Source organism: Peromyscus eremicus, chromosome 1 (assembly GCF_949786415.1).
Source record: "Peromyscus eremicus chromosome 1, PerEre_H2_v1, whole genome shotgun sequence".
Taxonomy (NCBI): Eukaryota; Metazoa; Chordata; class Mammalia; order Rodentia; family Cricetidae; genus Peromyscus; species Peromyscus eremicus.
In genome coordinates this window covers 166635329-166656170 of record NC_081416.1, presented here as the reverse complement: position 1 = coordinate 166656170, position 20842 = coordinate 166635329, and the positions used below count along the sequence as shown (strand labels likewise).

The 20842-nt window shown below is 42.7% G+C and overlaps 1 protein-coding gene across 1 annotated transcript in view; it reads right to left on the bottom strand.

The window, feature by feature from the left end:
* Positions 1–1403: 1403 nt before the first annotated feature.
* LOC131894796 (carcinoembryonic antigen-related cell adhesion molecule 1-like) overlaps positions 1404–20842 on the bottom strand; it is a 50873-nt gene continuing 31434 nt past the window's right edge. The window contains exons 4-7 of the mRNA XM_059245115.1: positions 18227–18502; positions 3214–3316; positions 2864–2987; positions 1404–1412 (exon numbers count right to left, since the gene is read on the bottom strand). Of these exons, the coding sequence (XP_059101098.1) occupies positions 1404–1412; positions 2864–2987; positions 3214–3316; positions 18227–18502 (512 nt within the window). The remainder of the gene's footprint in view (positions 1413–2863; positions 2988–3213; positions 3317–18226; positions 18503–20842) is intronic.

Genomic DNA, 20842 nt, shown 5'->3' with positions numbered 1-20842 from the left:
CTGCTGAATCTGAAGGCTGGTGCCACAGGGTTGTGTCATTTGGGAACTCTCTGCCACTCTCCACCCACCCAGTGAGGGGCAGGAGACTGGGAATACATTAGCAGCAGCTAATGGGACATGTCCCATCGCTGTGTATTTACTTCCGAAGACAGTTGCTGTTGCTAGTGGAGATGGGAAAACTGATTTGTGTTGCTGGACATTGTTTTCCAGGAAATAATATGAAGCTCCATCCACCTGAAAAGTATGATCGTACAGTCAGTCTCAAGACAAAGAATGAGAGACAGAGACAGACACACAGACAGAACATGGGTGCATCTCAGAGGACAACTTGCAGGAGGGGTCTCTTCTTTCACCTCAGGGTTTGGGGACTGAACTCAGATGTCAGATTTGTAAACTGCATTTTACACACTAAACCATCGCATCTGCCCTATTCCTGGTGTGTGTGTGTGTGTGTGTGTGTGTGTGTGTGTGTGTGTGTGTGTGTGTTGGTGTGAACCAGCTCTCATGTAGCCCAGGGAGTCCCCATATTCTCCAGGGACCAAGTGCTGTGACTGCAGGTGTGCTCCACTGTGATTCTGTGGATCAAACCTACGCCAGGGACAGCCAGGCAAGCACTCTAGCAATAGGACTACATTTCCAGCCTTTAAATTCTCTAAGTCACCATCTCAATTGCTAAGAAGAATATAGGTTACTATGTAGCTGGAGCCTTCTAGAAAGGAACAGAGACACACAATAGTCCCCTCCTTTAGAGTCAACCCACATGGTCTGTTTGTCCTGCACAGAACAACATCTCATGAGGGCCCCCTGTGCCAGAGACTTTAGAAGACAGCACCTGGCCTACTTTACCATGATGCCCATGGTCCCTGGCCATTGTCCACTCTCGCTCCTTGAGGGCCTTTCCTCTGCAGTGGCCCTTTGGCCAATGTCCACCCTCAATTTTGAGCATGCCTCCCATCATTCTCTAAGAAACCTGCCAGTCTTCTACACGACAGGATGTCTCTTGTCTGAATCCAACTGCCAGACTACAAGAGAGTAGGATGCTGGGCAGAGGAGGGGTCTGAGTGAGATATCAGAGCCCGCACTTCTGACTGGTTGAAATGGAGTCTTTCCTTTGAAGGCCAAAGCAGGTTCAGATGAGGAGAGACAAGGGAGAGGGGTGTGGCCCTTTCCTCCTTTGGGTCTGTACTGGGAACTATACAGGGACTAGCTCACCCACACCTGCAACCTCTTTTGTAGTGGGCAGAATGTGGGCGAGCAGCCTAAGGGTAAGAGAGGTGCAGCTCCTCATCTGCTGCTTGAGGAACTAAGGACACACAGTTGTGGCTCTGAGTGTCCCCATCTCTCCAGAGACTTCTGAGAGGAAGCAGGCAGTGAAAGTGGCAGTGCTTACCTCATTAGAGTTGTCACATGACCTGGGGAAGCAAGAGAAGAGTCACCAGATCATGGAAGTACAAAGCTCATCTAAGACTTGTGATTTGTAGCTGAAGGAGGTGGCAGGAGGTGGTGGTAGATGTGGGGTGGGGGTAGATGTGGGGTGGGGGTGAGGGGTGTCATGCCCAAGTCCAGACTCCTACAGTGTCTGTTTCACAGACCTAGCTTATTAGGACCAGAGGAGAGGTAACAAGGACAGAGACCTGAATTATTCAGTTCAGAAGTTCTCCAAGTTCACCAAGCCTTGATTATCCTTTCCTCAGTAGTATTTGTGACTGACATGTTCCTTTGACAAGGAGGAGCACAGTGGTCTTTGGGACCCAGACAGACACAGTAGAGAGTCTCCCTAAGGGAGAATGAATGCCCACAACCTTCACACACAGCAGGGAAGGCATTAGGGTGAGGAATTTGCTCTTGGACATGTGGTTCCCTCATGCCAGCCTAGCCTAGGTGCACTGAGTCTCCCTTCAGCACTGACTTGGTCTTCTGTAGCTGGAAAGAGGATGAGGACCTACAGCACCTGAGGGCTGATGTTGTGCAATATTTGTTTAACAATATAAAGATGTGTTGTGTTTGTATAACTATGTAAACATGTGTTGCTGGTTTACCTTGACTGCCCAAGGCAACAGACTTGTCTTAAGAAAAAGCTGAATATCTAATAGTGAGGAAGAATATATAGGTGGGACATCTAGGCAGGGAGAATAAGTAGGAGGAGGTATTTAGGCTCAAAAAAGAAAGGAAAAAGTAGCCAGGGGACATCTGGGGCCAAACAGACAGACAGATAGGGAGGAAGCAGGAAAGTAGGACATACAGAATGAAAGAAAGGTAAAAAGGCCTGAGGCAAAACATAGATGAATAGAAACAGTTTAAATTAAGGCAAAGGAGCTAGCTGGACAAGACTATGCTAAGGCTGAGCATTCATAATTAATAATAAGTCTCCGTGTCTTTATTTGGAAGCTACTTGTCAGCCTAAAGAAAATGCCAGCCAGAAGCTGTGAAAAGAAGATCTGCTCTGTAAGTCAGTCAGGAGATGGTGGCTAGTGTCCAGGATGCCGTGGAAGGAAATTGCAGGTGGTGGGACTATTGATTCCTGAAGATCAGTGCCTTTACCTACTGTAGGTGGACGGGTCCAGTTGTCCTCACTGAGCATGCTCTTACTTCTTGCCCTAAAGAAATGGGAGACACTGTCACTGTTGTTTGGTTCCTCAGTTGGGAAGGACCCTGGGAGCAGATGATTTCCTGGGGGCTGCTTGGTGTCCTTGCTGTGCATTCACATCATGGCTGCCACTGCCTTTCTTGGTGCTGCCTCCTTTTCCAATCTAACCAGTCCCTTAACCAGCCCCCTCCTAGCCTTTGATCCTTTTACCCCATCATACTTTCTGTTTTCTAACTGGTTCTGGGGGTGGTACTTTTGTTGAGAATTTACTTTTACCTTCTTTTCCTTTTGAGGTTTCACATTTGAGGATGCTTTTGAGGTTTCATTGAGGTTGGTTGGCTCATTGAGGTTGGTTGACTCATTGTCCACTTGTTTAACATTGTTCTCAATTTGTGGCTCCCTGGTGAAAGATGAAGTCAATTTATCTCCAAACTTCACAGGGAAAGGAGTGACATGACCAACAGACAGTGGGGTACAGGACATAGGAAGGCAGTGATATGAGGAACACAGCAGACACACAGCAAAGAGAAGAAGATGGAGTCCAGACACAAAGTGAAGGAAGCCTCTTCCCTTTCCCAAGCATGGAGGGAATGGAAGAGTAGGTGGAAGGGTGGAAGACACTTCACCTGCCACGACGGCTGCGCCACAGGAAACCCAGTAAAAATATTACTGCAATCAGCCCCATCAGACATTGGGCAATAATACCCCATAATGAAAGTCGATGTTCACCTGTCATGGACAGAAAAGAAAAGAAGCATCACGATAAATTCATCTTTACCGAGTAAGTGGACAAGAACTCTCTGAATGTGTCTGACATCTGTTTGCTCCTTTGGGGAGTGCACTTCCTGTGAGAAGGTAGATTAGGAGAGGTGAGGCAATAAGGAGGATATTCTCTCCTAGTACTCCTGTAAGTACTATGTTGCTAGGGTGTCCATGTGTCTTATTTCAAGTCCTGGCTGTGGCGGGTTGGGAGATTGTGTGCTTTAGGCTGCAGGCTAAATCATATCCACTCTGGCAGTCCTTGGAAGGATCTGAAGATGGGAGAAAGTCACATAGCAATTTTTACATTAAAATTACAGTTATTTTTAATGATCACATCTTTTTCTCATTGTCCTAATTGTGGTCGATGTAAATATTCAGCTCTCTGATTCCTGTGGCCAGGAGTTAACTGAAAAAATATTGAGGCTCCACACCCAGAGAGTGCTGCCCCTTGGTCCCATCCCTGGAACACAGCTGGTCCCTAGGAATCGCTGCCCAACTCTGTCCCAGTTGCTGGCCAGCAGGCAGGGCTCCTGCAGGAAGGCCCCACCCACACCAAGACCCCCTACCGGACCCTGCAATCTATACACCCTGCCCCCCATACCCATCCTCCTGAGACCCCAGCCACTTCCTGAGGCATGGAAACCAAGCCGGCAGCCCTCATTGGACAAAGAGCTCTTATTGGAACAAGAGTAACCTCCTGAGACAGGGAATCTGCCAGCCCTCATTAGAACAAGAGTGGCTTTCTGAGATGTAGAATCTGCAACCTCTCATTGGTCCAAGAGAGGCTTCCTGAAACACAGAATCTGTAAGCTCTGACTGGACAGAGAGCCCTGATAAGACCAAGAGCGCCTCCGTGAGTCACAGAATCAATTAGCTTGGGTTGACCCAAGAGCAACTCCCTGAGACACAGAATCTGCCTACTCCAATTAGACCAAGAACTAAGATTGCACCTAGAGGGGCCCCCGAGACACAGACACAGCAAGCACAGAGTGGGCCAACAGCAACTCACTCAGACACAAGCACATCTTATACCTATTAGAGGAAGAGATGGGCAGACGTCAAGGGAAAAATATATACAACAACATGAAGAGCAATATGGCATCACTAGAACTTAGCCCTCCTCCAACAGCAAGACCCGAACATCACAATGTAGAAGAAGCAGAAGAAAGCAACCTTAAGAACAGCATCATGAAGCTGGTAGAGGCCTTTCAAGAAAAAATGAAACTGAGGAAAAGACAAACAAAAAATTGGAAGAAATCAATAAACAAATAGAGGAAAAGATAGATAAAAAACTGGAAGAAATCAATACACCCCTTAAAGAAAGCTAAGAAAACCATGAGAAAGCAATTAAACATGGGAGGGAAACACTTCAAGACCTGAAAAGGGATATAAAAACAATGAAGAAGACAAAAACAGAGGGAACGCTAGAAATAGAAAGTCTGAGTAAACAAATAGGAAACACAGATACAAGCATAACCAACAAAATACAAGCAATGGAAGCAAGACTCTCTGGTGTAGAGGATACAATAGAGGAAACAGATTCATCAGTCAAAGAAAATACCAAATCCAAGAAAGTCATAGCACAAAATGTCAAGGAAATCTGGGATACCATGAAAAAGCCAAATCAAAATAATAGGGATAGAAAAAGAGAAGAATACCAACTCAAAGGCACAGAAAATTTATTCAACAAGATCATAGAAGAAAACATTCCCAACTTAAAGAAGGAAATAACTATGAAGATACAAGAATGCTATAGAACACCAAACAGACTAGAACCCCCCAACCTCCAAAATCCACTCACCACATAATAATGAAACAACTAAATCTACAGAATAAAGAAAGAATATTAAGAGCAGTAAAAGAAAAAGGCCAAGTGACTTATAAAGGCAAACCCATCAGAATAACACCCAATTTCTCAATGGAGACTTTGAAAGCCAGAAGGACCTGGACAGACATAATGCAGACACTAAGAGACCATGGATGCCAGCCTAGACTAATATACCCAGAAAAACTTTCAATCACCATAGACAGAGTGAACAAGACATTCTAGGACAAAACCAGATTTAAACAATATCTATCCACAAATCCAGCCCTACAAAAAGCACTAGAAGGAAAATTCCAACCTAAGGAAGTCAGATACACCCACGAAAATACAGGCAACACATAACCCCACAGTAGCAAAGCCCAAAGAAGAGAAATATATACTCACTACCACCAAAAAATAACAGGAACTAACAATCATGGGTCATTAATATCCCTTAATATCAATGGACTTAATTCACCTATAAAAAGACACGGGCTGACAGAATGAATACAAAAACAGGACCCATTCTTCTGCTGCATACAAGAAACATACCTCAATTTCAAGGATGGTCGCTACCTCAGAATAAAAGCCTAGGAAAAGTCTTACCAATCAAATAGTCTTAAGAAGCAAGCTGGTGTACCTATCCTAATATCCCATAAAATAGACTTCAAACTAAAATCAATCAAAAAAGATCAAGAAGGACATTACATACTCATCACAGGGAAGATACACCAAGATGAAGTTTCAATTCTGAACATTTATGCCCCAAACTCAAGGGCACCCACATATGTAAAAGAAACATTACTAAAACTTAAATCACACATAAAACCCCACACATTAATAGTGGGAGGCTTCAACACCCCATTCTCACCACTGGACAGATCTGCCAAATCAAAACTTAAAAGAGAAATAAAGGGCTTAACTGATGATGTGACTCAAATGAACTTAATTGATATCTACAGAACATTCCACCCTAACAAAAAAGAATATACTTTCTTCTCAGTACCCCATGAAACCTTCTCTAGAATTAACCACATACTCGGTCACAAAGCAAACCTCAACAGATACAAAATATTGGAATAACCTCCTGTATTCTATCAGACCACCATGCTTAAAGTTAGATTGCAACAACAACAAAAATTACAGAAAGCCTACAATCTCATGGAAACTGAATAATGCTCAACTGAATCACCAATGCATCAAGGAAGAAATAGAAAGAAGTTAAAGACTTCCTAGAGATCAATGAAAATGAATATACTACATACCCAAAATTATGGGACACTACAAAAGAAGCGCTAAGAACAAAATTCATAGCACTAAATGCCCACATAAAGAATTTGGGGAAATCTCATACTAGTGACTTAACAGCAAACCTGAAAGCTCTAGAACAAGAAGAAGCAAAGTCACTCAGGAAGAATAGATGCCAGGAAATAATCAAATTGAGAGCTGAAATCAATAAAATAGAAACAAAGAGAACAATACAAAGAATTAATGAACCAAAGAGTTGGTTCTTTAAGAAAATCAACAAGATAGACAAGCACTTATCCAGACTACCAAAAGAATATGAGAGAGCATCCAAATTTGGAAAATTACAAATGAAAAGGGAGACATAACAACTGACAATGAGGAAATCCAGAGAATAATCAGGTCATACTTTAAAAACCTGTACTCCAAAAAATTGGAAAATCTAAAAGAAATGAACAATTTTCTGGATAGGTACCATATACCTAAGTTAAATCAAGACCAGATGAACTATTTAAATAAACCAATGACCCCTAAGGAAATAGAAACCATCATTAAAAATCTCCCAAACAAAAAAAGCCCAGGACCAGATGGTCTCAATGCAAAATTCTACCAGATCTTCAAAGAAGAGTTAATACCAATACTCTTTAAATTGTTCCACACAATAGGAACAGAAGGAACATTACCAAACTCCTTCTATGAGTCTACAGTTACTCTGACTCCCAAGCCAAACATAGATGCAAGAAAGAAAGAGAATTACAGAGCAATCTCCATCATGACCATTGAAACAAAAATACTCAATAAAATATTGACAAACAGACTTCAAGAACACATAAAAACAATTATCCAAGTTTATCAAGTAGGCCTCATCCCAGAGATGGAAGGATGGTTCAACATACGAAAGTCTGTCAATGTAATACAGTATAGAAACAAACTGAAAGAAAAAAAAACCACATGATCATTCCATTAGATGCTGAAAAGGCCTTTGACAAAATCCATCACCCCTTCATGATAAAGGTCTGGGAGAGATCAGGACTTCAGAGAACATACCTAAACATAATAAAGGCAATTTATAGCAAGCCAACAGCCAACATCAAAGTAAATGGGGAGAAACTCAAAGCAAATCCACCAAAATTAAGAACAAAACAAGCCTGTCCACTCTCCCCATATTTATTCAATATAGTACTTGAAGTTCTAGCTAGAGCAATAAGAAAACAAAAGGAGATCAAGGGGATACAAATTGGAAAGGAAGAAGTTAAACTTTCACTATTTGCAGATGACATGATAGTATACATAAGTGACCCCAAAAATTTGACCAAGGAACTCTTACAGCTGATAAACACCTTCAGTAATGTGGCAGGATACAAGATTAACTCAAAAAAATTAGTAGCCCTACTACATACAAATGACAATCAAGCTGAGAAAAAAATCAGAGAAACATCACCCTTTACAATAGCCACAAATAATATAAAATACCTTGGGGTAACTCTAACTAAGCAAGCAAAGGACTTGTATGAGGTGGAGGCCCATTTTCAGGCTCCTCGTGGCTTTACGCAGCAGGTCCACATAGAGGATGATTGGGACCATGGGCTTGAGTGCAGGTTCTGAGATGGTCTGCACTTGTCTGTGCTGGGGGAGGAGGTCTTTTGCTCCACCCCTTGGTGCTGTGGGATGGTCTGTATGTCAAATTGTTGCTATGATTGGTCAATAAATAAAACACTGATTGGTCATTGGCTAGGCAGGAAGTATAGGCGGGACAAGGAGGAGAATAAAGCTGGGAAGTGGAAGGCTGAGTCAGAGAGACACTGCCAGCTGCCACGATGACAAACAGCATGTGAAGATGCCGGTAAGCCACGAGCCATGTGGCAAGGTATAGATTTATAGAAATGGATTAATTTAAGCTGTAAGAACAGTTAGCAAGAAGCCTGCCATGGCCATACAGTTTGTAAGCAATATAAGTCTCTGTGTTTACTTGGTTGGGACTGAGCGGCTGTGGGACTGGCCGGTGACAGAGATTTGTCCTGACTGTGGGCCAGGCAGGAAAACTCTAGCTACACCTTGGAGTCTCTATAAATACCCTGGGACAGAGACAGTTGGGGCCCATTGGAAAAGGTTCCAGGCCCTCTTGAGGCTATCTTTTATTTTCTATCTGTTTATCTCCGCAAGATTCTCCGCAATAAATCCTTCTAATATTTCCTGCTGCTCACACTCAAGAAAACTCTGGGGAGCTGTGGGGTTGGTGGGTAAACGCCCCCACAGAATGGCGCCATGAACAGGGACTTAAAAAAAAGGGACTAAAGAAAAAAAGGGGGAACTAAAGACAAATGAACAGGGACTAAAGACAAAGTAATAGGGACCAAAGATAAAGGAAAATAATAGTTTTATTACAGAGTTTTTGGCAAAAGTGTGAGTCAGCCCTGCCAGTGGAAAGGCATGCGGTGTTATGGAAAATATATATTTATATATAAATATATATGTGTCTGTGTGTGTATATATATATATACATATATATTATTGAGAGGCAGGGGTTTTAACCTCGAGAGAAAAGGAAAGCGGACTGGAAGGATGTCCGATGCTGCAGCAAAATTCTCTTCTGTCAAAAATTTTCTGTCTTCTATCTCTTTCTCAATTTCTATCTGTGAAAAATAAGTATAAGGTATAGGGTAGTAATATAGTATTGGAAAAACTTAGAAGTGTAAGATCGTGTAGGAAAAAATAAGTAAGGCAACTAGACAGAAAAACCCCTCAATTTTCTAACTTTGGGGGCTATGAATGCAAACTGGGGGGAAAAAATCTTTCTTTGGGCTTTACAGGTAGTAAAAAAAAAAAAGCTCTTCTTTGAGCTTATGGGGAAGAAAAAGTTTCCTATGGAAGCTTTTGTCCTGGGGACAGCTGAAATGCTAAGTCCAAGTGGCAGGAGAAAGTGATTTCTCCCCGAGGCAAAAATGAGTGTGGTGGTATTTTACTTGTACTGAAATGTGATTTTAAATGTATGTTAATAAATAAAGTTGCCTGGGGGTCAGAGTTATAGAGCCATAGCAAGTGCATGGCGGTGGTGGCGCACGCCTTTAAGGAACTGGAGGGCGGTACATACAGGCAATGACAAGGCAGTCACGTGTTTAGGTTTACAACCAACGAGAAGGCAGAACATCTAGACTATTTAAAGACATACACACAGGAAGTAGGCCTCTCTTTTTCGGAGAGCTCTCTTGGCTGAAGCAGGATAGCTGAAGCAGGAAGGGTAAGGCTCTTAGTTCTGACCTCTTGGCTTTCTTCTCTGAATCGGCTCTGTGTTTCTTATTTAATAAGACGGTTGGTTACATCTACAAATGGGGGTGTAAGAAGTCAAAGTTTAAAGTTGGGAAGTTTTGGGGAAAGTTGGTCTTTCTCTCTCCTGGGGGAAAAAAATCTTTCTCTTAAACTATAAAGCTTTTCTTGAAAAATTTGGGGGAAAAAATCTCTCTAAACTCTCTTAAAAAACTTAAAAACTAAAGCCTTTAACTTTCTCAGAAGGACAAAAATTAGAATCACCTGAAGATATTAGTATGGGAACCACCTGTGATTAGCTCTAAGGGAAAACAACAAACCTCTTAAGATGGCAAAACCTCTCCAAGTTCTCTTTCAAGCTTTAAAAATCCTCCCTGCAATGCAGGAGGCAGGGACAAGTTCCTAAAATCCTCTCTTCTAAGCTGTCTCTTCAATCTAGTAAAAGACAGTGGGTCAAAGTCCCCTGAGGGAAACACTTGGGAGAGTGTGGGTAAAGAGCTACAGAGAGCCCAAAAGGGCAGGAAACTTTACCTGAGAAAAGCAAATAAGCCAAGATTTTCAGTTACATCCGAGTTGAGGCATCAAGGGTTTTGTTTCTGAGTGAGCATTTCAGAATGAAAAGGTGCTCCTAATCGTCCTAATGCAAAGATCCCCTGAAGCAATGCAAACTGTTAGCATTGCATCCTCGCTTCTGACAAAAAAACCCAGAAGCGACTGGCCAGCATCTCTGAGTTGAAGTGCATTTTGGGGATACTAGGGTTCCTACAGTTGTAAACTTCCTGGAGCACAGAGCTGAGGCAGGAAAGTGCAGGACCCAGGGGAAGATTGCTAATGAACAACCAAAGCTAAAGCCAGTAGGAACGGCACAGTTGTCCACTTTGCTACAAGTCCCGGGTTGATAGGCCCACAGCTGCAAAAAGAAATCTGAGAAAAAGCTTTCCTATCCAATAAGGGCATTTCTGGGAAAACAGTAAAGCTGAACTGTGTCTGAAGCAGTTGTGCTGCTGAGTCAGAACGCTGTCTGGGGAAAGAGCCCAGCCAGGGCAGGACAGAACTATCCAGGAGTAAAGCTTTCTTTTCTGTCAGAGAAAGCACCTCTTTGAGAAAAGCTTTGTTTCAACTGACTCCGATGAGATGAGGGAGTGTAGCCCTAAGGGGTGATTGCCTCTGGTATAAACTCTGTGCTTGAGCACCCAGACAAGCAAATGCAACCCTCTGGGGGACTGGGCCAGGTGAAGGCCTGAGGGAAAAACACCTGTCCTAATGCAAGCTTAGATATGGCAAAAACCTCCCTTGCTAAGCTTGATTTATGAACACAAACCTCAGACCCTGAAAACAGAAACGGACAAAAAGCCCCTACCTTCAGTAGCAGGGAAAGCCGCCACTGTAGTGTCAGAAATGTTTCTGGAGTAGAGGGGATAAATTGAGACCAAACTGGGAACTGTGTGAGAGAAAGGCTCTGAAGAAACAGAAGGGACATAATCCTCCCCAGAAAAATATGACCTGAAAAAGCTGCTAGAATTTGAGGCAGATTCGGGGAGAGAAAAAAGCCCCTACCTCCAAAGACAGCTAGCAGAGGTACAGAGCCGCAGACAGATACCTGAAGCTCTGCATCTGCGGGGTAAGGAACAAGCAAAATGAGAATAAAATCAGTGGGAGAAAATATCTCTGAAGGAGCTATGGAAAAACTGTTGTAAATGTTTGTTTTTCACTGACTGGCTAAGGCAAACACAAGCCCATAGGAAAGTTGCTATCAGAAATGCCAGCATCAATGCGTGCTAATGAGGCAGGTGCAGTTCTGATTCGGGGGCCAGTGTCAAATGAAGGAGAGACACCTGTTAAAGCCAGCTGAGGAGAGAATAGGAATCTCCCAATGTGCTATAGCTGAAAATGTAAAATGCTTGTTCAAACCTCCTGGGCAAGAATTTGTAAGAAAGACTGGTAAAAGAGAACCAGTTGACTCTCAGACCCGAAAAGAACTAGGGGAAATGAAGTCCAAAAGCTAGCTTGCAATAGGGGGCTGATATAAGGGAGATGCACTCTGGGAAAGGTAGTTTTTCTGCTAAAGATGGCGACATTGCCCTGAAACACTTTTGTCAGCTCGAAAATACGTTCATGGTAAACTTAAAATACAGCTTTTAAAAGAATAAGGAGGAAAATTGTCTAAGAGTTTAAGTGTCAGTTCCAATGAAAAAATTGAAAGGATACTGAAATAGGTGCTTCGCGGTTTGGGGCTCCTTTGGTAAAATGCCTTATTTACCCTAATAGCTGTGCAAAGTTTTTACGGTAGTTGGATGACAAAAAGCTACCTTTAAGAGCAAACAAGCCACTTTAAAATCCTTAAGAAAGCAGTTTATACACTGAATGTTGTTTTAGATATGAAGAAACTTATGGGAAAATAAAGTTCTTTGCCTTTTGAACAAACTGCCTGCAATGAGTAATTCCTTTGCAAATCTAATAAGGAGACAAGGAAACAGGCATTCAAAAAGAAATGACTGCTTTATAGATGGGGAACAAACTTCAGAAAAATCTGTCTTAAAAAATAGTTGCTTCACCTGAAAGTTCCTTATAAGAAATCAATGCTAAATATCACAGCTGCTAATATCAGGAGTTAAAGCTAATGAAGTGAAAATAATAAATCCTGAAAATGCTTTTTCTCAAAGTAAGCTAATGAAGGATATGTTTCATGAAAGAACATCTATGTTCTTGACTCCTTTGAATAGTAACAGTTTTGGTGAAAATATTGGAACTAACAACAACCAAGTCAAAATGTTTCAACAAATTTAAGACGCTATTCCACAAAAGAAAGCTGCCATGCTTTGTGGGCCATATTAGAGCTCACTCCAATCTTCCTGGTCCTTTAGCTGAGGGTAATGCAATGGCTGAGCATTATCCCAAGTGGAAATGGCTCAACAGTAACATGCTCTTCATCAAAATAGCAAAAACTTAAGAAAGCAATTCAAACTTACCAAAGAAGCAGCTCATCAAATAGTTAAATGATGTGGGGTATGTCCAAAATATTTTCCTATCCCTCACTTAGGAGTAAACCCTCGAGGTCTTCTTCCTAATTATCTAAGGCAAATGGATGTTATTCATATTGCAGAATTTGGCAAATTAAGATATGTACATGTGACCATTGACACTTTTATTCAGGATTTTTAATGGCTAGTGCACAACCTGGGGAAGCTACAAAACATGTAATTATGCACTGCTTGAAGTGTTTTTCCGTATATGGGTATGCCAAAAATTATTAAAACTGATAATGGTTCTGGATATAGTAGAAAGGCATTTCAACAATTTTGTACCCAATGGGAAATCGTACATAAAACAGGTATTCCTTATAATCCTCAGGGACAAGGTATTGTAGAAAGGGCTCATAGCAGTCTTAAAATACAACTTCAAAAAATAAAAATAAAAAAAAGAAATTTACCCTCAGTCGCCACATAAGGCATTAAATCATGCTCTTTTTGTTCTGAATTTTTTGAATATGGATGTCTATGAACAGTCTGCCGCAGATAGAATTTGGGACAGTGGCACCCAAGCGACTTTTGCTCAAGTGAAATGGAAAGATCCCTGCTCAGGATTATGGAAGTGTCCCAATCCTGTTTTAATATGGGGTCGAGGACATGTTTGCGTTTTTTCACAAGAGGAGAATGAAGCTGGGTGGTTACCGGAGCGTCTGGTAAGGAGCGTGGAACTAAGGAAGGGTCAGCTCCAATGGCGTTCCTACAAAGGAACCAGAATGAAAGTGGCTCAATTAGTGTTTCTGAGGTTTTGTCACTGGTTAATGCAAACAGTGAGGAAATAGAGTTCGGAGCTGTGCCGCTTTTGGCTTTACTAGCTCCTTTAGAAAAATACTTTACATCACCTAATAGCTGTGCAGAATTTGGCGAAGAGCTTTACAGCAGCTAAATATGGTAATTTCACCCTCAGCATGAAGTGAAGTTTTTCGGTAGAATGAACCAAAAGTACTGCTGTAATAGACACGTTTGTCTGAATTGAAGTACTTAGGGGAGCTATTATGAATTTGGGTGAAGGGACAGCCTCTAGTTAAAAACCGTTTACCACTGACAGTGCATCTCTGCCAGTTCCGGAATGGCATATCACAACTCTATAACAACAACACTCACTAAATCCCATGTTTTATAGCAAAGCTGACTATAAACTCTAAACTTTAGTATGGTGATATTTTATTTGTATTAAAATGTTATTTGTATGTTAATAAATAAAGTTGGCTGGGGGTCAGAGCTATTAGCAAGCCATAGGAAAGCAGGGCAGTGGTGACGTACGCTTGTAATCCCAGCACTTGGTAGGCAGAGCTAGGTAAGTCTCTGTGTGTTCAGGGATACAGCCAGTATTGGATACACATGCCTTTAATCTCAATACCAATCATGGAAAACCTGGAGGTCTATACAGACAGGCCGTGATGAGGTGGTCATGTGGTTGGGTTTACAACCAATGAGAAGGCAGAACAGAAATTCTATATAAGGACTTTAACACAGGGGTAGCTCTGGTTCGGAGAGGTAGGACCACCGCAGGAGGAAGGGTAAGGTTTTAGCTTTTAGCTCTGACCTCTTGGCTTTCTTCTTTGCATTGGTTCTGTGTTTCTTATTTAAAAAGACGGTTGGTTACATCTACATTTGGCGCCCAACGTGACAAGAATCCATTAAAAACCACTTGGCTTGGTGGCAGGTCCGGTTTCCGGCCTGGGCAGCCCAGCTCCCTAGCTCGGGCTCAGGTCTGACTGACCCGCAGCTGAAGCTATTTGCAACTGCTACAAACAAACAGGGCCCCTGCCTGTAAAGCCAAGGCTTGACTTGGCTCAAGCAGCTATGCTTTCTTGCTCTCTCTCTCTCTCTCTCTCTCTCTCTCTCTCTCTCTCTCTGGATTCACACCTTGAACACCAGGTGGCTGTTTTGAAATTCCCTCGGATTTCTACTGTTCTATGCAGACTTGGTAAGTCAATTAACATATCAATTTAAAAGAGAAATTTTTTTACATTAAAAAAATGGGCTTTATGTGTACATTGGAAGAAAATTGGGCTTTGTTTGAAATTTTAGGCACTCTGACAATGGAACAACTATATGAGAAGATTAATATTGATTGAATTATTCAGTTTATTACTTTTCTTATCCTCATTTTACTATTTAAAAAGATAGTCAATTTAAGTGCCAGGATAACAGTCTTAGAAAAACTTGTTAAACCTGTAAAAATGAATTATAGAGAAATTTAAATTCAGACAGAAGAAATTAACAGTGAAGTTGTTTCAAAATTGGATCATAAGGTTACAGAAAGAAAGCCAGTTTTCACACAATCACCCTTAATTTATCCAGTAGCCATACAGCAGCTACCTGGTGAAGAGAATGAACAAATACTTGGATTCCAATTAAAATGTTAGACTTACGAAGATTTAAGGAGGCAATAGCATCTTATGGCATGCATTCCCCATATGTAAAGCAAATGTTAAACACCTGGTCAACTTGTAATAGGATTCTACCAAAGGACTGGCTTGATTTGGAACAAGCTGTTCTTGAACCCGGACAAAATCTCCAGTGGAAAATGTGGTTCAATAATTAGGCTAAAAATATAGAAAAACAATAGAGGGATAACGGAATACAAGTCTACAGAGACAACTATCCAAAATAGTGGAAACACATGAACTGTGTCCAATACCTCAGGAGACCCCATGGAATGGGATTAGGTCCTCTAGATAAGTGAGACAGTTCTGTAGCTTGAACTCTTTAGGAGGACCCCAGGCAGTGGGACTGGGTCCTGTCCTTAGTGCATGAGCTGGCTTTTTGGAACTTAGTGCCTATGCTGAGACACTTAGTTCAGCCTTGGTAAAGGGAGGAGGGGATTGGACCTGCCACAACTGAAGGAACCAGGCTCTACTGACTCCCAAGGGAAGACCTTGCCTTGGAGGAGGTGGGAATGAGGGGTGGATTTGCGGGGAAGGCTGGGAGGAGGGGAAGAGAGGACAGGGGATTCCGTGGTTGATATGTAAAACAAACACAACATCTCTTAGTGTGAGAATAGGAAGAAGCAAAGTGCTAGAGAGGCCCACAGAAATCTACAAAGATACCCCCACAACAGACTGCTGGCAATGGTCGAGAGACAGCCCGAACTGACCTACTCTGGTGATGGGATGGCCAAACACCCTAATTGTCGTGATGGGAACAGGAAGCCATGGGGCTCTGAAAGGGCAGTGCTCAGGGCCAACAGAGGTGAGGGCAGTCACGTGGGAAGTCAGAGGGGAGGAATTCACAGAGCAGTGGGAGATGGGTGGGAATTTAGCTGTTCAAGAAAAACAATCATGCATGTGAAAAGACGAGAGAAGCAAAAACACGTCCAGCAATGAAACCACTGTCTGAGTACCACACAGTTTAGCTACTACTACTATCCAACTACTAAGGGATCTGGATGCAGAGACCAATGGCTAGGCCCCAGGTGGATCTCTGGGAGTCCAATTATCGAGAATGAGGAGGGTTTATATGAGTGAGAATTGTTGAGACCAAGGTTGGATAAAGCACAGACAAATAGCCAAACAAATGGAAACACATGAACTATGAACCAATGGCTGAGGGGTCACCAACTGGATCAGGCCCTCTGAATGGGTGAGACAGTTGATTGGCCTGATCTGTTTGGGAGGCATCCAGGCAGTGGGACCGGGTCCTGTGCTCATTGCATGAGTTGGCTGTTTGAAACCTGGGGCCTATGCAGGATCGCTTGGCTCGGCCTGGGAGGAGGGGACTGGACCTACCTGGACTGAGTCTACCAGGTTGATGTCAGTCTGCGGGGGAGGCTTTGCCCTGGAAGAGGTGGGAATGGGGGGTGGGCTGGGGGGAAGGTGAGGGGGGCTAGAGGGAGGAGAACAAGGGAATCCGTGGCTGATATGTAGAACTGAATTGTATTGCAAAATAAAAATAAAAATTTTTTAAAAAAAGAAATAAAAAAATTCATTTGTGCTGGCTCTTTTGAATTTATTGGTGTGAAACAGAGTTGTTCTATTGAGTTACAGAATTTGGAAGGCATTCTTGCTGTCCATCTGCCCCTCTGTGACCAGCTGAGTTTTGATCAGGCTGCTAAGATTGTTCAATGATGGACAAATAATCAGTTATACAAGGGATGTTGGTAAATTGGGATATCCAGGTAAAAGAATGAAGTTAAGCCTTCCCCTAACAATGTATACAAATCAGCTCTACATGGATCAAAGATCAGAGCTGAAGGTCATCAGACTTTTAGGAGACAGGATGAAAACATCTTGAAACTGGATTTTAAATGGTGTCTTTGTTATGCCAGATACACCATATGGGCCTTTTGGCTGCTTGTATGTCTCTGCACCACATGCATGTTTGGTATATGAGAAGAAAAGGTGTTGAATTCCTTGGAACTTCAGTTACAGATGTAATAAGCTGCCATGTGGGTGCTGGGAATTGAACCTCTGTCCATTGAAAGAGTTGCCAGGGCGCTTAACTATTGAGCTATCTCTCCAATCGCATAAACCATATATATACACACACATACTACTACACACCACAAAAAAGTTATTAGAAAAAATCTTGTGCAGGGATGTCATGCTACAAATGTCAGCATGAGGATAAGAAACTCAGTATACGGGCCACCAAGATGGCTCAGCTGGGAAGAGGGCCTGCTGAACTCACTCCCAGTACCTACAGCCTAACTGCCACACAGAAATAAATGTACAAACAAATGTGGGCCAGTGAAATGGCTTAGCAGATAAAGGGCTGGTTCACCCACCTGAGTTCAATCCCCTGTCCCTGGAGAACTGGCTCCCACAAATTGTCTCCTGACCTCCACACATGACATGCCACAAAATGAATAAATATGCAAATGTAGTAAGAAACTCGTTACAGGTCCTTTCTATCTATGCATTTTATATTTATGGATCGAAACCTTGGAAACAAACTACTTGAAAAAGATTCTCAACAGTGAAAAATGTATTGTTTCCTCCTATCTTTTTCCTGTACTTAACACAATAAGACTAGGGTCTATGCAGTATTCATATTAGGCTTTGAAAATAATTTAAAGAAAATCTGAATGTGTCAAAAGAAGTGTAGAGTAACATGAATATTTTACTAGTTTCTGAGGGTTGACTGTGTGTCTGACTCAGACCCTAAACTCTTAATCACTTCTATTTTAAGCATTTCTATTTGCTCTATTGACATCTATTGTTATTGACAGGGTCTCACAATGTAATCTGAGCTGGCCTCCTGCTTCGTGCTCTCTCTCTTTTGAGACAGGGTCTCACTATGTAGCTCTGACTAACCTGAAACTGGCTACAAAGACCAGGGTGGTTGGAAACTCATAGAGATCCAACTGTCTCTGCCTCTGGTGTGCTGGGGGTTAAAGGCATGCAGCACTGTGCTCACCTTGCTTGCTTGTTGTATCATGAGATTAACAGGCATCCATCACTAAGCTGGATGTATTTGTTTCCTGAACAATGTTTTTCTCCCCGTGACTTTGACCCATTCTGCACTCTGTTGATAAAGAAACTGCCCCCATCCCCAAAACTATGGAGTAAGGAGGGAACATAGGTCATTCACCTATTATGTCCAGCTGGATGGGGTCACTCTTCTTGGAACTGACTTGATTGGATACTTCACACTGATAGTCTCCAGAATCCTCAGTCCTCACAGAGTCTATTTGGAGGGTGCTGTTGTTCTGGGACAGCTTCATCCTGTCTGTGATCTCAACACGCTGACCTTTGAAGAGCCAATGAATGGAAATCCCAGTGTCCTTTGACAAGCAGGTCAGGAACACAGAGATCATATCTTTGACAGTGGTGTTGGTGACTTGGATGGAGGGTGTAGTCACTGGATCTGTGGATAAATAGTGGAGGGCACCACCTGAGAGTTCTTCACCCTCAGAGATCTCAGCCAGTTCACAGTGCCAAGAGAATGAATGAGCCCTCTGCAAGATTGCAGGTTTGGGTATGGTCTGTAAGGAGAGAGCTGCTGTGACCACATCTGTTCAAGAAACTCTTAGGAGAGAGCTGAAAATTACTCCTACCAAGATCACTCACAGTGACCCTGACTCAGGGTATTTGTGTAGATTCCACATTGGGAGCCTCTTCAGCCCAAATGTCCAGAAATCTCATGGTGGGGGAATGTATTTCCCAATGACTTTTGTGGGGTTCTTGCTCACACTTTCTGTGATTGTGAAGAATCAGGTCCCTCTTTTATAAAATAGCCTTCTGTTTATTTTTAATTAATTTGTCATGAGGTTAAGATGGCCCAGCTAATCTTAAAAGGGGTTAAAGTCTATTCCTCAGGATTGGGAGAAATCCCTAACTGAAGGATATCTGTTTGTAGAAAAAAAATATACTTCCTGTCCCATTGATATGGATTAAATACTACAGAGAAGAAGTGAATAATCACATTGCTGACCACAGCTTACAAGTCTATTGATATTTTTTGAGACAGGGTCTCACTGTACAGTTCTAGCTCACTTGGAACTTGCTATGTAGACCAAACTGGCCTCAAACTCACACTATCTACCTGCCTCTCCCTCCTCAGTGCTGGCATCAAAGATGTGTGCCACCACACTCAGCTATTTTGTTTTTGTTTTTGTTTTTTGTTTTTTTTTGAGACAGGGTTTCTCAGTATGGCTTTGTGCCTTTCCTGGATCTCACTCTGTAGACCAGGCTGGCCTCGAACTCACAGAGATCCGCCTGAGTCTGTCTACCGAGTGCTGAGAGTAAAGGTGTGCACCACCACTGCCGTGCAACTATTTGCTTATTGAAGCTTGAGAAGAGTAAGCAAAAGAACATCATCAACTGTCAGTGACACAGTTCACCCTGACTCAGAACAAGGCTCCCAGGCACCTTCTCAACCCACTCTTCCCATCCCATGGACTCAGAGCTGAGAAAGGAGCAGACCTGGGAGCAGAGGTCTAGTTCCCATGTGTGGGGAATATTCTCCTCCAATTTGGAGAATAAGAATGTGAGCACAGTTGAAAGCTCTGGGTTTTCCTTTAGGGCATGGAGGTCATAAAATGAAAATGGAGGGAGGGGACAGGAAAGCTTGTGTTAGGTACAGAAAGAAATCTTGTCCTCGAGGCTCTCCTAACCGCACACAACCTAAGGCTTTACAAGGCTGACAGAACCTCCTCCTCACATTGCAAGCTCCATTTCTATCAACCAGAAATTAGAGAACCAGGAGGCCATTAGACATAGGCATGAAACAGGAGGCTTGGGGGAAGACTGAGTTTTGCTTGTTCCCATAGACATGGGCTGGAAATTAAATGCTTCTGCACCTTCCCAGAAAGCCAAAAGACTCCACTCCAAACCTTGTTCTGATATTTCAGAGATCCACTTACTAAGGACTGTAATTTGCTTCACTGTGGTCCTATTGACTCCAGGAAAAATGTTATACATGTGGCAGGAATAGGATCCTTTATTATTAGTATTGATATTGGGGATAAAGAGCTCTTGGGAGGATGACTGGAGCTCTCCATTGACAAACCAAGAGTACTGTGCAGGTGGGTTAGCATCTGTGTGGCAGGAGATGTGAGGTTTGTCCTTGAATGGAAATAAATATTTGAGGGGGATATGATCTGGACATCAGGACCATCTGGAGCAAACAGAATAAAGCCACATGTGATGTCAGCAGAGGGAAGGGGAAATCCTGGTCTGTAGAAGGACATAGTATCTCTTTGAGCTGTGCTTTAACCTTAGTTGAGCAGGTCCTACCCAGAGCTGGGGTGCAGATTAGCAGAAGAGTACTCATTCAGCATGCACAAGCCCTGATCTTTCTCAAGTACAACACACAAATATCCCCACTGCACACTCTTGTGTGCACTGAGATTGAGTGTGACTTTTCCCCTGTCTCCATCACCCTGAGCCTCTCTAGTCAGAAGTCCCTCGAGCCCATTCAAGCTCAATGCTGGGCCTGTCTACATGAGCTTGGGCTGGGCCAGGATGCCCTGGCAGCCTAGGTATCGGTATGGTAGGTCTGTGTCATGAACCCAAGGGGACTGGAACTGAGTATGGTAGCTCTAGCTCTCTGTATTTAGGCAGTTGGGGCCAGGATGAAACAGAAAATATTTAAAGTATTGTTCAGAGTGAATGGGTCCTTGGTGTGTCCCTCACTTGGTTCCAGGTTCACATTCATAGGGTCCTGTGTCAGTCCTCACAACACTGAGTAAAGTGAGAGTCCTGT